Source organism: Lithobates pipiens, unplaced genomic scaffold (assembly GCF_037356315.1).
Source record: "Lithobates pipiens isolate NorthernLeopardFrog02 unplaced genomic scaffold, aLitPip1_a1.2 Scaffold_8, whole genome shotgun sequence".
Lineage (NCBI taxonomy): Eukaryota > Metazoa > Chordata > Amphibia > Anura > Ranidae > Lithobates > Lithobates pipiens.
Genome location: NW_027507903.1, coordinates 115,750,709 through 115,766,228, shown reverse-complemented (window position 1 = coordinate 115,766,228; position 15,520 = coordinate 115,750,709). Strand labels below are relative to the sequence as shown.

At 42.0% G+C, this 15,520-nt stretch overlaps 1 protein-coding gene across 1 annotated transcript in view; it reads right to left on the bottom strand.

Annotated features, from left to right (window-relative positions):
- HCN4 (hyperpolarization activated cyclic nucleotide gated potassium channel 4) overlaps positions 1-14,686 on the bottom strand; it is a 221,849-nt gene extending 207,163 nt beyond the window's left edge. The window contains exon 1 of the mRNA XM_077473378.1: positions 13,673-14,686. Within this exon, the coding sequence (XP_077329504.1) occupies positions 13,673-14,349 (677 nt within the window). The 5' untranslated portion in view covers positions 14,350-14,686. The remainder of the gene's footprint in view (positions 1-13,672) is intronic.
- Between the last annotated feature and the right edge of the window lie 834 nt (positions 14,687-15,520).

The window sequence follows — 15,520 nt, the reverse complement described above, 5'->3', positions numbered from 1 at the left end:
TTTGCGCACATTCTGGCATTTGAGTACCCTATAGTGTGCAGAAATTCCAGTTTGCATTGGAAAATGTTGACCAATAAAACTATATCCACTATAAATGTATATTATATTTATATTTAATTGGTAAGCACACCAATTTTTGTTATTCTGGTATGAATGTTTATGCACAGTCAAGTGATTCTTTGTTGTACATTCAAAGTCTGCAACTTTGCTTCACTTAATCAGCACCAAATCAAATATTTAGCAAAAAACTATATACAGTATAATGCAGAAAAAAAAGAATTGCTAGCATTCATATTGTATTTTACTACCTCATTTATCATAATTATGTTAAATTGGAAGTATCTTTCATGAAGCTAATTTTTATTTGATTATTTTCTAATATATATTACTGTTTATAATCCCTTAGTATCTCTTAATTAACTTTTTTTTACTTTTTTAATCTAACATCCTTTTTTTCTGTACTCATCTTGGTCAGTTGTTTTATTGATTACCAACCTAAATCAAATTTTCTCTCTCTTTGACTATTCTATTAAAAATACAATATAAAATAGCAAAAGAAAACACTTTTTATTTTCTCAACCATACTATTTATCAATCATTAATGACAGCTAAACGGTCTCAAATTATACTTCTAAAATAGAATTATTTCCTCAAGAAGTGGATTGTATTGAACCATTTCTGGTGGTCTGTTTTGTTTTGTTTCACTGGCTAATAATTCTGTAGAACAATGAACACTTTTTTTTGTTGGTGTATGTATGTATGTATGTATGTATGTATATGTGTGTGTTTGTGTATATACAGTATCTTACAAAAGTGGATAGACCCCTCACATTTTTGTAAATGTTTTATTATATCTTTTCATGTGACAACACTGAAGAAATGACACTTTGCTACAATGTAAAGTAGTGAGTATACAGCTTGTATAACAGTGTAAATTTGCTGTCCCCTTTAAATAACTCAACACACAGCCATTAATGTCTAAACCACTGGCAACAAAAGTGAGTACACCCCTAAGTGAAAATGTCGAAATTGGGCCCAGTTAGCCTTTTCCCCTCCCCAGTGTTATCTGACACATTAGTGTAACAAGGTCTCAGGTGTGAATGGGGAGCAGTTGTGTTAAATTTGGTATTATCGCTCTCCCTCTCTCATACTGGTCACTGGAAGTTCAATATGGCACCTCATGGCAAAGAACTATCTGAAGATCTGAAAAAAAAATTTTTTTGCTCTACATAAAGATGTCCTAGGCTATAAGAAGATTTCCAAGACCCTTAAACTGAGCTGCAGCACGATGGCCAAGACCATACAGTGGTTTAACAAGACAGCTTTCACTCAGAACAGGCCTAGCCATGGTCAACCAAAGAAGTTGAGTGCACGTGCTCAGCATCATATCCAGAGGTGGGGGCGGCACCCGTAGTCCCGTCCACCGTTAGAGAGTAGTGGGCGAGACTACAGGCGCCGCTCCCAGTGTACTCAGTGCTGCCTGACAGGGTGGGTGGGACTACAGGCAGCGCTCCTGCTGTGTTTAATGCTGCCTGGCGGTGCAGAATAATGTCAGTCAGCCCAAGCCCAACAATCTAGCAGTGAATAGCATGAGCTCAGCGAGTGCCCAATGATCTTTTAACCCTTGCTGCAGTACTACACAGGCCACACTCCGCCACTGACAGGGACATCATGTTTTACACAAGAGGAGGAGGGAAGGCAGGATCAGCCACCTGCATCCACAGTGCAAAGGGAACATCGCTCCTGCTGTAGAAAAAGTACAGGAACGACGTTCCCATGCGTTCCTGTAGGACTCGAGCCCTGCCATACGCCGCACACTGCATCAAATTGGTCTGCATGACTGTCGTCCCAGAAGGAAACCTCTTCTAAAGATGATGCACAGCTTTTCTGTTAAAAAAAAAAAAGTTGATGCACAGAAAGCCTGCAAACAGTTTGCTGAAGACAAGCAGACTAAGTACATGGATTACTGGAACCATATCCTGTGGTCTGATGAGACCAAGATAAACTTATTTGGTTCAGATGGTGTCAAGCGTGTGTTGTGACAAGCAGGTGAGGAATACAAAGACAAGTGTGTCTACATTCAAGCATGGTGGTGGGAGTGTCATGGTCTGAGGCTACATGAGTGCTGCAAATCTACCTTGAAGAATTGATGCTGGTTTGAAGGCAAAGGGCAGTCACACAAAATATTGATTTGATTAGGATCTTGTCTTCTGTTCATTTACTTTCCATTTTCTTAATTGATAAAAATAAACTATTAACACTTTTATTTCTGAAAGCATTCTTCATTCGCTTAAAACTTTTGCACAGTAGGGTATATATATGTATTTTTTACATATAATGGGGGAGTAACCAATCATCTTCTAACTAAAGCTTGTTCAATTAAACTATGATAATAAATCCTAGAAGCTGAATAGTTACTATGCACAGCTGCACTAGATTCTGCATCAGTTTTAATAACTCTCCCCAATGTCTCTGTTACTAATTAAATAACCTCACAATTAAGGTTACAGATATTCTTGTCATTTGTATTATTCCAAAATTTTAATTTTAATTTGTGTTATTAGCAGTGATGTGTATGTGATTATGTATCTAAGGATCTTAGTAGGATTTCTAATAGCCCCTTAAGAAAGCTAGCCCTATACGGTAACATAGAATCCATTGGAGTGAAAGTAGGACTGCTTCAATGCATTCATAGATGTTAAACTACAGAACAGCAAAATCTATGCAGAGGCACTTTCCACCTGTTATAAATAAAATGGTGTGTTAAAAATATTTGCAAAAATAAGCTCCTTAAAATCTTCTGGCAAATACTTTAGCCTTCCACCTACCACTTGCCAGTGTTAACCGACATGAACAAATTGCACTGTTTCAGCCTGCATCAACAAATCTCTTGAAGCTTGTGGAGTCATTAAGTAACACATGGCATGCACCGTCCTAGTGCCCTCCATTAACAGAAAACTGCACCCAGTAGGTAAACCCCTATGCAGCTCATTGCACCTCAGCTAAATTGAAGCACAAAAGAACTGTGTAGCACCTAGCATATGGCACCTAACAATCTGCCATCTGGATATTTTAACTGTACTGTTATCAGCCCCCCTCTACTCAGGCACTACCTGACTAAATGTAGCTAGGTCTGTCAGGATATTGTGCACAGGCCTCCAACCCTCTTGGTGGTCTCTAACTGATAATGAATTTAAATGTTTGAAAGAAGGACACCGTTTAAAGAAGTAAAGCCAAAGCTTGTTTGGCTGTACTTCTCCTGTGGATCCCAGGAGTGCAGTTCGTTCTGAAGGCCACTGTTGGCTGATGTCACAGAGACAGTCCAGGCTCGGGCAAGATCACGACAATAAAGTTGGGATCCGCCTACATTCCTGGACCGGTGTTCTGCCTAATAGAGTCCGGCCATCCATATGTGTCCGCTCCGTACTGCGCATGCGCAGTACGGAGCAGACGAAGCTTTGGAAAATCTCCGAAGCTGAACGGCGCCTGCGCCGTGAGTGGAGGAGGTAGCCCCACTATCCAAGCGGACATAGGGTTTAGAATTTTAGAGGGCCCCTCGCGGGCGAGCTTCGCTCGCCACGCTTCGGGCTCGGCCTCGCTGCGCTCGGCTCTTTTTTATTCTAACTCTATGTCCACTTGGATAGTGGGGATAGAACCTGGACTCACGGCGCAGGCGCCGTTCGTCCTCGGCAATTTTCGGAATCTGTGCTCCTGTGTACTGCGCATGCGCAGTACGCAGAGGACAGCATCTGATGGAGGACCCTATTTGACAAGACACCGGCACCAGGTGGCTGCTCCCGTCCCCTCCACAGCCCAGAGTTCCAGTGACCGTAGGGGGGAGGCAGAGCAGACAGTTTGATCGCTTGGTTCTCAGTGTTAGAGCCGACGTTGGTCAGATGCAGCTTTGGACCAATGCTGCATCAACCTAGGTAAGTAGGATTTTTGAAAAAAAAAAGCCAAATTTCTCTTTTAATATTCCAACTATAATTTTTCTAATTCAGTTGTAAATGAGAGGTAAAATCAGAATCATTGCTTTCAAATCAAATAAAAATGGTTTGCACTATAATAAATTAGTTTCACTGTGTCGTGGCTTAGGAACACTGGTCGCAGAGGCCCCTAGAGTGACTTGACCTGGGGGGTTCTTAAAGTGGAAAAAAGGTATTTTTTTAGATACCTAAAGGTAAGCTTGTAATAAGGCTTACCTGTAGGTACAGTGAATATCTCTAAACCTGCACAGTTTAGGAGATATTCACACCGGTGATGTCACTGGCATATGCTTTCTGAAGGGACATCATACCTGTGGCATCCCGTAAGAGCTCAGATGGCTGGAGAACGTGAACCTGCAAGGAAAACCTGGTGAAGATAGAAGCGCCTTCAGCAGTGACAGCATGCCGCTGGAAGGCTTCATTCTAAGGTAAGTATTTCATAATGTGCTAGTATGTGATGCATACTAGCACATTATGCAATTGCCTAACAGCAAGGGTGCCCAACCTCCCTCTGATGTGGCCCATCTCCTCCTGCCCTGGGATGGTGGGTCGGCAAGCCAAGATTGCGAGTTCCTGACCTGCCATCCCCGAGCATCAGCGTGAAGAACAGATCCGGCATTAGAGGAAGCAGAGCCAATGCTTCCTGTGTAGCGTCGGCTCCTGTCACAGGCCGAGTGATACCAAATGTACTCCACCTATGACAGGTGCGCTACAGGAAACATCAGCTCTGCTCCCTATTGGAGCTGTATGCTTCCTCCAGTGCCAACTCCTGTGACACTTATCCTGTCACCAGTCAGGAACCAGCCAGCAGTACCCACCAGTAGTACCGGCCAGCGGTACCAGCCAGCAGTACTCACCAGTGGTACCAGCCAGCATAACCCACCAGTGGTACCCACCAAGAGTACTAGCCCTGGAGGACAGCCAGCAGCAGCCGCCGGCCATACCCACCTGGGGGACAGCAGCAGCCAGCCATACCTGCAGGAATCCTAAGGAAGAAGTGAGGATTGATGTCAGTGATTGGTCCAATTGGGTCTGCCTGTCTGTTTTTCAGGTGGACCCAAGCGGACCCTGCATTCACCTCTATAGAGTGGCAGATGTAAACAGACATGTGTCCTTTTACACCTGCCTATCTCAAATCCGATCCACTTAAACAAAGAGAAGGGGATCCTTCCCCTTCTGTCTGGGCAAATCAGATGGCCCATAGAGTAGAGCGGGCTGAATATGCAGAGCGGACACAGACCTTTCATCTGCCCACTCTGCTCATTGTGGCCCACGACCGGTTAGCAAGCCGCTAAAGTGGCCCTCGCTCCTGAAAGGGTTGGGCACCCCTGTCTTACAGGGTTTAAAAACATATGTGGTTTACTACCGCTTTAAGCTCAACGGTCTTATGAACTGAAAATTACCTTCAGGATGACAGGAAGACCCTTTTAAATCAAAAAATTAGGTATCTATATCCATTTGAATATGGTAAAAGAATATAGGTAACAACATTTCTTAACCTAATTCTTTAACTTAATTTAATATTGCTCATTTGAGTTACATTATAATTGCCAGGACCAGAAGAAGAAGATAGAAGAATGATTGTCAGGTACCAGAAGAAGATAGAAAACTTATGACCTAATGCTCTGTTAACTTAAACAATAGAATTTGCTCAGTTTTATTGCTAATACAATAGTCGAGTAAACTGTGATACACTAATACATGATAGAGTCTAACTACTGTGTGTGGATGACTGCACAAGAAGATTACATTTTGACTGTTCCTGTCACAATCTAAAACAGGCTTTGTGGTAATAATACATTAACACTGAGTAGTAGTACATTGGCAGGTGATCATACAAAACTCCCTAAGGTGCTGTATTTCTTTGCTGAGACAAATAATTGGTTTGTAGAAGGTCCATAAATCAAACATGACCACATGATACAAAATACTTAGGTCTACATGCCATAAGACCTCAATTTACAGTTATTTTATATTTTAAAACAGAACTCCGGATAATTTTTTTTTAACAATTGCAGTTTAAATCTGCATTGTAAATATAAGTTAAAGCTGTAATAAACTAAAAAACAAAAATGCTACATTTTGCAGCTTACCAGTCCTTAAAGTGGTTGTAAACCCTTACAAACCACTTTGACCTACAGGTAAGCCTAGATTAAGGCTTACCTGTAGGTCCAAGAAATATCTCCTAAACCTACATGGTTTAGGAGATATTTACTAAAAGACAGGCATTGCTGTCTACGATGCATGCGCTGTAGACTGTGGCGCGCAGGCGCACTATCCCCGTTAGCAGCATGCCACTGCAAACGGCGATATGCCGTTAGTGGCGGCTCCCGTGCACATGTGCGGGAGTGACGTCATCACTGCTCCGGCGCTGTGAGAAGATGGATGCTCCGGAATACAGGGGACACGGGTAAAAGCACCCCTCTCAATGATAAAATTGTTTGCCTCAACCTGCTAACTGTAATACCCCTTTCACATGGCTAGTTTGTTGCGGCTTTCAGGTTCCTGTGACAAGAATCTACAAATTCCTACAGCAGGAATGACCGGGTTATGTGATTATCAGCCGCTCAGGCCACATAAACTAGTGGTGGGCTGAAAGCAGTCACTGCTGATCGCATATAGCTGCACACAGAGCGATTAGCTGCGATTCCGTCCAAGGCTGGAAGCAGAAAAATGTTTTATATTGCAGCTTACCAACTCCTAAATGTGGTGGCTGCATTTATTTTCTTCTTTTAAGCTTTTTTTCCTTTATTTTTACCTGGAGCAGGGTCATCTTTAATATTGATTGGACTCTGGGCAAACATTTTATTGCCTCCCCAGCTACACTTAGAATTAGTTTACTGCCAGATCAGGCAGTGACTGTGATTGGCTGCCAGAGGTTGCAGCACATCATTACCGCTCACTGATTGGTCGCTAGAGGTTACAGAACATCATTACTGCTCACTAATTGGTTTCTATAGGTTACTGCAAATAATTTTTGCTCACTGATTGGTTGCTAGAGGTTACTACACATCATAACCTCTGCATCAAATGGTGGGTGTGCCAAACAACACGAACATTGAGGGGTGTGCTATGTACAGAGTACAGGGTTGAGGGGTACGCTATGTGCAGAGTGCAGGGTTGAGGGGTACAGAGTGCAGGGTTTAGGGGTGTGCTATGTGCAGGGTGCAGGGGTGAGGTAGGTGCACAGAGCAGGGGTGAGGTGGGTGAGGTAGGTGCAGAGTGCAGGGGTGAGGTAAGTGCAGAGAGAAGCGGTGAGGTAGGTGCAGAGTGCAGGAGTGAGGTAAGTGCAGAGTTCAGGGGTGGGTGAGGTAGTTGTAGAGTTCCAGGGTGGGGTAGGTGCAGAGTGCAGGAGCTCTCCACCCCTTCCAGATTCCAGTACCAGCTCCACTCCCCCCCAAGTACAAGGCTCTGCTCCCACAAAGCCCACCCCCCACCGGATTCCAGTACAGAGTTTTCCTCTGTCCCAAATGCTACTCATGGCATGTTGTCTGATGTTCGTGCAGCCTGCTGGTTCCAGAGGCAGCTTCTCCTTTGCAGGTTCCCCGCCTCCTTCCTCTTCTGCTCTCTGATCTCATAGATCGATGTGTGTACCCAAGGGATCAGAGTCTGCGCCGGGATAGAAGCCCTGTCACTTTGAAATACAGAAGAAGCACTTCTGTATTTCCAAATGACAGTAGTGAGTAGCCAGCACGCGACCAGCACCAGAGGTGGGCAAACTCCGTCGGGCAGCGCGGGGCTCAAGGGGCGGGCAGTACAGGGCCCCCAACAATGATAGGGCCCTGGGCAGCTCGCCGTAAAGATGGTCCTGATCTGGAGATCCAGCCATTACATCTAATATTTTATTAGCTTCCTTTAGCAGACCAAGCTGTACAGCATGAAGGTACAGAACTTTTAGACTTTAAAACCACTTTAAGCTGTATGTGCTGCTATGAAACAGAATTACTTTTATGGCCCTTCATGGACAGCATCAGCAACACCATATTCTGTGCAATCATTTTTTTAAAACTTTTATATATATGGTGTGGCTTAAAAACAAGCAGCACCCCAATCTTTTTAATGTCAACTGGAAAAAAAGGCTGTGACGCCTGATTTTATATCAAGCAGTAAAAGGCCTGACATGACTGGTGGAAGTAATAGTCACAACAGATCTGAAAGCTATAAAAAAGTTTCACTTAAAAAAAAAGTCCAAGCCCTCAACTCCATACATATTGGTCAGTGGCAAAATAATTTTTATAGTATAATTTGTGAGTTTCTTTTAAATAGTACCACACTGCACTGTCTTCAAAGTTTAAATTAAAATATATTTAATGTGAAAGCAGACTGCATAAAACTACTTCAAAACCAAAACACCACAGTCCCTGAACCCCTTCCCATACCAGTATCCCCAATTATTCCCAGGATATTCAAAATATAGACTGTAAGTATGCGCTTGGTAATAATTAGCTAGTGTAGGGACAGTACATGAGTAATTGAAAAGTTAGCAAATAGTAAGGGACACGGTAGGATTTATCTTGCAATAAAAATTTGAGTTTATTATCTGAAAAACAATAGTCACAAATATTGTTCAGTGGCTGGAACATATTTAAGCAGTTTAGTTAGGTCAAAATATAAGAGGGAGAGCTGAGCCAGGTTTTATTCTAAAATAAAAACAGGCAGTACACAAACAATTGAATAGGCAGCAAAAGAATGATACAGGGCAGAGTTTATCTTGCAATAAAAATTAGAGTGTATTATCTGAGAGACAATAGCCACAATTATTGAGCAGTGGTTAGACAGTATCCAAGCAGATTGCTTGGGCCGCAATATAAAAAAAAGGGACTAGGCAGGTTTTATGTTGAAATAAACAATACTGAGTGTATTATATGAGACAATAACCACAAGCATTGTACAGTAACTAGACAGTGCAGCTCCAGATGGAAGTGGGCATCAGCTACCATCTGGAGCTGCAGAAAAAAGTTACACTATAACCATTCTAGCTTTTGAGCCCCACTTTGGATGATTCTCATCCACTATTTCCTTTCTTTTTTCCTATGATATTGTTTTAAAATTTTCATGGGTATTTATTTTTTGATGTGTACTTTTTTCTGTATTTTTTGGTATTGAAGTGATGTTTGCGCTGCACACAGCAGAGGACAGACATTTTTGTAATTCCTCTGATTTGCCAGCAAAATTTTTCTCCTCCCAGGCACTCAACAGCCAGCTGTGTTTTATTATATGTATTTATTTCATTCAACTGGGGCACTGGAGTCATAACTGCAGGGGTAAAACCTATGACCATAGGCTGCCCACCCTTCCAAAATGCATGGGGAAAGACAGACAGGAGAACATAGAGGAAATACTGTGGCCAGGGGGAAGGGCAGGCAGCAGATCCAAGTGTAGTATCTTATGGCTATAGCCTGTCCAGCCTCTCCAAATCAGGGCTTGTTTTCTGGAGGAAGTATATTTTATTTTGCTATGGTCTTTTCTTCTGGGTCATAGCATATATTTGTTGCTGACACATGTTTCTCAAGTGTTTACAGCATGTCACAGCATACCTGTGCAGTCCTTTCCTCCCAAAATGCCATAGCTGCCATTAAATTTAGGCATCTCCAAAAGTGAGAGGAAGAGTTTCTGCATATAGTGGACAAAGCAGTGATTGCACCACACCAAGGCAATGCATGTCTGTCTATTTTTAACTGTGCCATTCTAAACATCATGTTCAGGAGGTAGTATAATGTCTTCACGAGTTCTGATGGAGAGGCTGAACAACAGTGAGGATGGATTTTGCCCAGGGTCAGGGGCAGCTTGCAGAGGACCAGTGGGAGTAGCCATTCTATTCCACCTGGCAGCACTGCCCAACAGGTACAGGCCACTGCTATCCCCAGGGCTGGTCTACAGAGCTCTTTAATGTGGCCCTTTTTTTAACATATCTGCTACTGCTGCAGAAGAAGAGATCACGGGCATGTCCAGGGTCTTAATGCTAGCTTGTCAAAACTGCTTGCTGTTACCATTTCAGCTCTTGAAACCAGCCCCCTTCTGCAAGTTTATGGCATCCACTACACAGATACCCAGTCAATATTATTTTGCTCAGAAAACCATCCCTGCCCTCTGCCAGCATATGGATTGTAAAGTGTTTGATGTGTTTGAGTCACTGGGCCTCCCTATTAACCAAAGGGTACACATGACCATAGACTGTAACATTTCCCTAATACCCCACCAAGTCAATCTTTTAGCACTTTGTAAGGCTGAAGGGTGGAGCACATTTCTGGAGTTGGTGGTACCATCCTGTGTCCTGTCCTGGTGATAGCACAGTCACCTGTACCTCCGACTCCTCCCTGGTCTCATCCTTTGACTCCTTGGACCAGAAGTATCCCCCAGAAGTCCACAGAATATGCAACATCCCAGGCTAAACTCTGTCATGCTGTCTGCCTGAAGAACAAGGGCTCGTCTGCCTGGAGAACAAGGGCCACACTGGGCCATAGCTGCTGTCACCTCTCCAAGGCCAGGACAAGAGGTGGCTGACTCCACAACATCTTCAGCCAAAAAAATCATACATGTACCCTGATTGGCACATGTCCTCAACCTAGTGATTCAGCAGTTTATCACAAAGTACCCTGGCTTCAGGAAGTCCTTTGTAAGGCTACATAGCATTTGTGGCTACTTAAGCTGGTCATACCCAGCCACTGTGCGAATGGCAGAAATGCCCTGCCAACATCCACTGCCTGACAATTGCCTCATCTGTGACACCCCAAATACTGGACCTCAATTTTGGCCTTGCTGCCAAGGCTTTTTGGTGTACAGATCTGTGTACACACACAAGGCATATAAGAAAATGTATTTCAGGGCTTCAATCACTCAAAAACTCAAGCATTGTTTGTTAAAGTAGATGTAAATCCTACCCTTAAAATAATATATTACCTTAAAAATTTAAATAATATTGGGAAAGCTTATTTATATTTTAATTGATCGTTTTTATGAAAATATAATGTGATACTGGTATAGAGAGGTCCTTGTTTGGGCACTTTGTGTTATGGGGTAACAATGTTTTACCGAAGTCTCCCAGAATAATTTCCCTTTAAATCACCCATCGCTCTACCAAGTGAAACTATAAGCTTTTATGCTTATGCACCTTGCTCAGGCATATTCCACTGTTGTCAAGTGGACCTTCTATGAGAATCAAAGGTCAGATCTAGTGAAAGCCCCCCAAAGTCAAATTGTCTGCAAATAATTTCCAGCTTTTGACACTTGGCCCCGGATTTCGGCATTTTCAGCATTTTCATGCTGTGTGTGTGTGTGTGTGTGTGTGTGTGTGTGTGTGTGTGTGTGTGGACCTCATGCTCATGGAAGGACTACTTTAAAAATAAAAACAAAAGGCCTATCAAAAAATGACTGCCAGCAACAAATTAAAAATACACCCTGTAAAAAAATATTTAGTAAGGGCTTACATCTACTTTAAAAGACCTGCCAGTACAAGTCCTATATTAATCTCCCCCCATGTATTTTATCAGCAACATTCCCTATGCTTTCCCTAACACAGCTAAAGCATATTGTCAATATCTAAGCTATGACTTCACCTCCTCACTCTTATAGTAAAAGGGCTGGCTTATCCAAAAGCCCCCTTATTGGGCTTTCTAAGCCAACTGACCTAAGTTCAAAGGCCAGGCAGTGCATGGTTGTTACTATGGTGAATCCCAAATTATTATTTTGCTCAGTCTGTCAACCTTGAACATGTAGGATTCACCTCAGATCCATGGTAGCAGTAAACTCAAATCTCATTCCCAGATTTAAAAATAAAATTCTCTTATGCTAATACACCAAAACCCATCCAGTTATTAAAAAAAATATTTTTCCTAACCTGACTATGTATAGTAAGAATACAAGATATGCTACACCAGTGTAAATTTTAATTTTTGTAAACCACCAACTATACGATATTTTAATTACATCATTAGATTTTGACTTAATTCTCTACAGACCTTTGCACAACAAAAATGTATTTGTTGCTAAAATTTTATTCATGTATTATACTTTCATTAGAACAGAATTAACTTCCCAAGATCCTTTCTGGTTCTATAAAAATAGTAAGTAATGCATTTTTTTATGTTTTGCTTAGCGTTAGTTGGGCTCTGGTGTTAAAATCTCAATGCACAAAAAGTCACCTAACAGTCCTGATTTCTAATGAATCATTGGATTGTACCTTTTTCTAACAGAAGAATAATTCTGCAACCGACGTATGAACACAACTTAACATTTTTCTCTTGAATGAGGCTGCATTCGCTGTGCTATTATGAAGTCAGCAGTTCTGACACTGTTGCTTCTGTTGCAGCTAAAGGGCTTGCCTTGCTAAGCTCAATCTGCTCAGACACAAAACTACGAATTTATTATCAAGGTAAAAGTGATAAAAATTGCATTCAAATAAGAAACAAAATGATTACAATTAATCCTATGAATAGACAGAGGATGCAGGTATTTTCACAGAGATGCAAGCAATGAACCATCTCTAACATAGAGAATAAGCAATCAATCACTGCATTAATATAATCAGAATCAAATTTTTATTCTTATTGGCTTTAATTTTTTTTCGTTAAAGGTGTACACTTATCCATGTTAACCATACTTATAACAAAGGAGGGGGACATCAAAGCACTTTGGGGGTTCCCCGTACAGTAGAATAAAGTTTTCATATGGAATTTAAGCTTTTTTAAATTTCATTGTTCTGCCCCTGATTAAAAATGTCCGCTTCACTGTCCTTTCTCAGAAAGTGCAACAGTGCCTACAAATGGTTCAATTCATAGTGATGATTGGTTACACCTGTAGCAGCAGCCTGTTAAGAATATTGCTTTTTCCTCTGCTTGAGAACACATACAGTTATCACTTATTAGTGGAGGCTTACATCTACTGGAAAAAAAAAAACAACAGTCTTGACCAGCTACTTCATTTATTGAGTCATATACTGTATAAAATGCAATACTCAATGAAGTACTGAAGCATGTGGTTTTTTTACGGGGGAGGGGACATTATTAGTACTTGATCATCGAGAATGCTGCAAAATGATAAGCTTATATGAAATTTAAATATGAAGGATAAAAAGTATCTGTTGATTGGGAAGAGTGTTAAAGGGTCAAACTTGGATTTATTGTTGCCACCCTCATTGCTCCCATTCCTGGTTTGGATGTCTTAAATCTATTTGAAGACTTTTTATGAGAAGCCGAAAGAATGCACTGTGAATATAAACACTGTTTAACTGTGTTTCAGGTCCTCATACTTCATATAGAAGCACAGTGTACAGATGTGTAGCTCGTGAAAAGACTGCCCTCCTACATTGCTAGGCCCAACCTATCTAAAATGATTTCTAATTCATGGAATTGAATGTAAAAATGGTTTTACTATGGTAAGATGTATGCAGGCATGCATACTAAAGATAGACACATTAGATCTTGGAGCTTCCAATATTAGGCAGTTGGTCTGAACAAAGTGACTCCTTCAAGGTTATAGAGAAAAAGCAGTGAAGCAAAGCTTGTGATCTCCCCTTTTCAAAGGTGAAACACAATGGCACAATCCTTCCCGTGCATTTAAACCTTATATATGCAATAAATCATCATTCCATTGTGGGCACATGTCAGTAAACTCTGATGAATTCTTAAATTCATGAAACAATATGAAAAAAACACTTGTTTGCCCACAATTATAGGCTTTGTTGTTACCTGAAGTCGCTATATGGGTGAATAATCCAAAATCCTGCAGACTTCACCCGATCTTGTTCTCTTTCCACTGCCTTCTGACTGCCAAACATTCGCAAAGAAAATTTGTTCACCCCCGGTTGCAGAAGCGCCCCAAACTGCCTGTGCATAAAACTACTCTGTTCCTCATCCCCTCCAGATAAAGTCTGTTCTCTGCCTTCAACCTTTACAGAAGTACTGTGCTGGTCAGCGATCCGAGGTTGGGACGCTGAATGAGCTGCTTGGGAATGGCCTGCGCTTGTTTCTCCTGAAGTGTCCATGGTGGGAGACTTCTCATCGGTAGGACTAAGGTCCCCCTCTGGTATAAGCCTTCTCCCTTCACTGGGGTCTGAATCATGAAGGTGCCGACCACAGCTGGCAATGGAGGAGAGACTACCTGTAAATCTCCTACAGTCTCCATTGCTACTTGTTCTTTGGGATTTTCCTACTTCAGTTTCCATAACTAGATGGGTATCCTTTGCTCCAGGTCGCGGGTCAAGAACCTTAAGTGCAGAAGGCGAGGGCAATGGTTTCAGCCTAATGCTCTTTTTCCAGGTGTCTCTCTCTTCACCTTCCTCTTCGTCCATTATAGATGCTTTGGATCCAATGTGCTGAGGGAGGCTGTACAGACGCTTCCTCATAGAGGGGTGCAGTCTGTCCATTGTCTGCCAGGATACTCCTCCACTGAAAGCTTCCTCTGCTTTTGGCTGATGTCAGCCCCTATGTGCCAATGCTGGGGGCATTTCAGCACCTCTTCCTGCCTCAGGTGCACAGACTGAGAAGTCTGTGTCTCTAAAGCATCAGCAGCAGTCGTAGCATCCTGACAGTGCTAGAGGTGCCAGGAGGAGCTTGTGGTCCATGTTTGCTTGTCTTTGCTTAGATCCAACAATGCAACAGACGGGCAGAACAGTTCAGTCAGCAGCCGGTCAGGGGAGGGACTGGACTAGGGCTGCCCAGAAGAACAAAAGGAACAAATCATAATAAAAAGAGAAAAAGAGAATTCCCTCCCTCTTTTCCTCCCTCCCTGTCTCCTTGACTCTGGCTGCTGCCCATACTAAGCAGCTTGACAGAAGCTGCAGCATCAGAGGCTGCTGACATCAGACTGATCACTTATTCTTCACGCAGCCCCTGCTACTGGCAATATTCATGAAGCTATCTGATCTATTGTGTTGCCATAGAAGCGTCGACTGCACACAAGCTATATCTCCTTGAGCCCTATGTCCAGCTCGTTAACATAACACTTTCAAGGCTAGGGATGTGACCTTTGGGCAGCAAGTGTGAGGTCAAATGTCCATATATGTCCCTAAAAAAGAAATGGGGTTAATGGTATTGGTGTACATGAGTACTTAAGGGCACATTAACGTATCTCATACTACATGGGAATGTCTGTATTTAAACAGATGGCTTACTAAAAACGTTTATATGACTAAGCAGGAAAAGTGTCAGTCTCATACTTTTCGGCACACCAATAGACCCTGCACCAGATGTACTGTTTTAGTAAAGCATAATTATCCTTAAATGTATTTGAACACCGCAATGTATAGACAGAATAAAAAATAGAATTTATAAGCATTTCACATTGAATTTCTGGTTTAATATGCCAGCTCATTTTCAGTAATTAATGCTCAGCACAGCTTTGTGTTTATCCTAAGAATTGTGTGTTCTCAAAAACGACATCTGCTGTAAGTGTACTCAATGCACCCACTACCCTTTAGGAAGAAAATATTCAAGCTTATTGTTTTTGTTCTCTCTTTTAGCGGAAAAAAAACAATTTTGTATAAATGTATCTATTCTGTCAACGCCCCCTCCCCATTTCATTGTTAATAGAAAAAC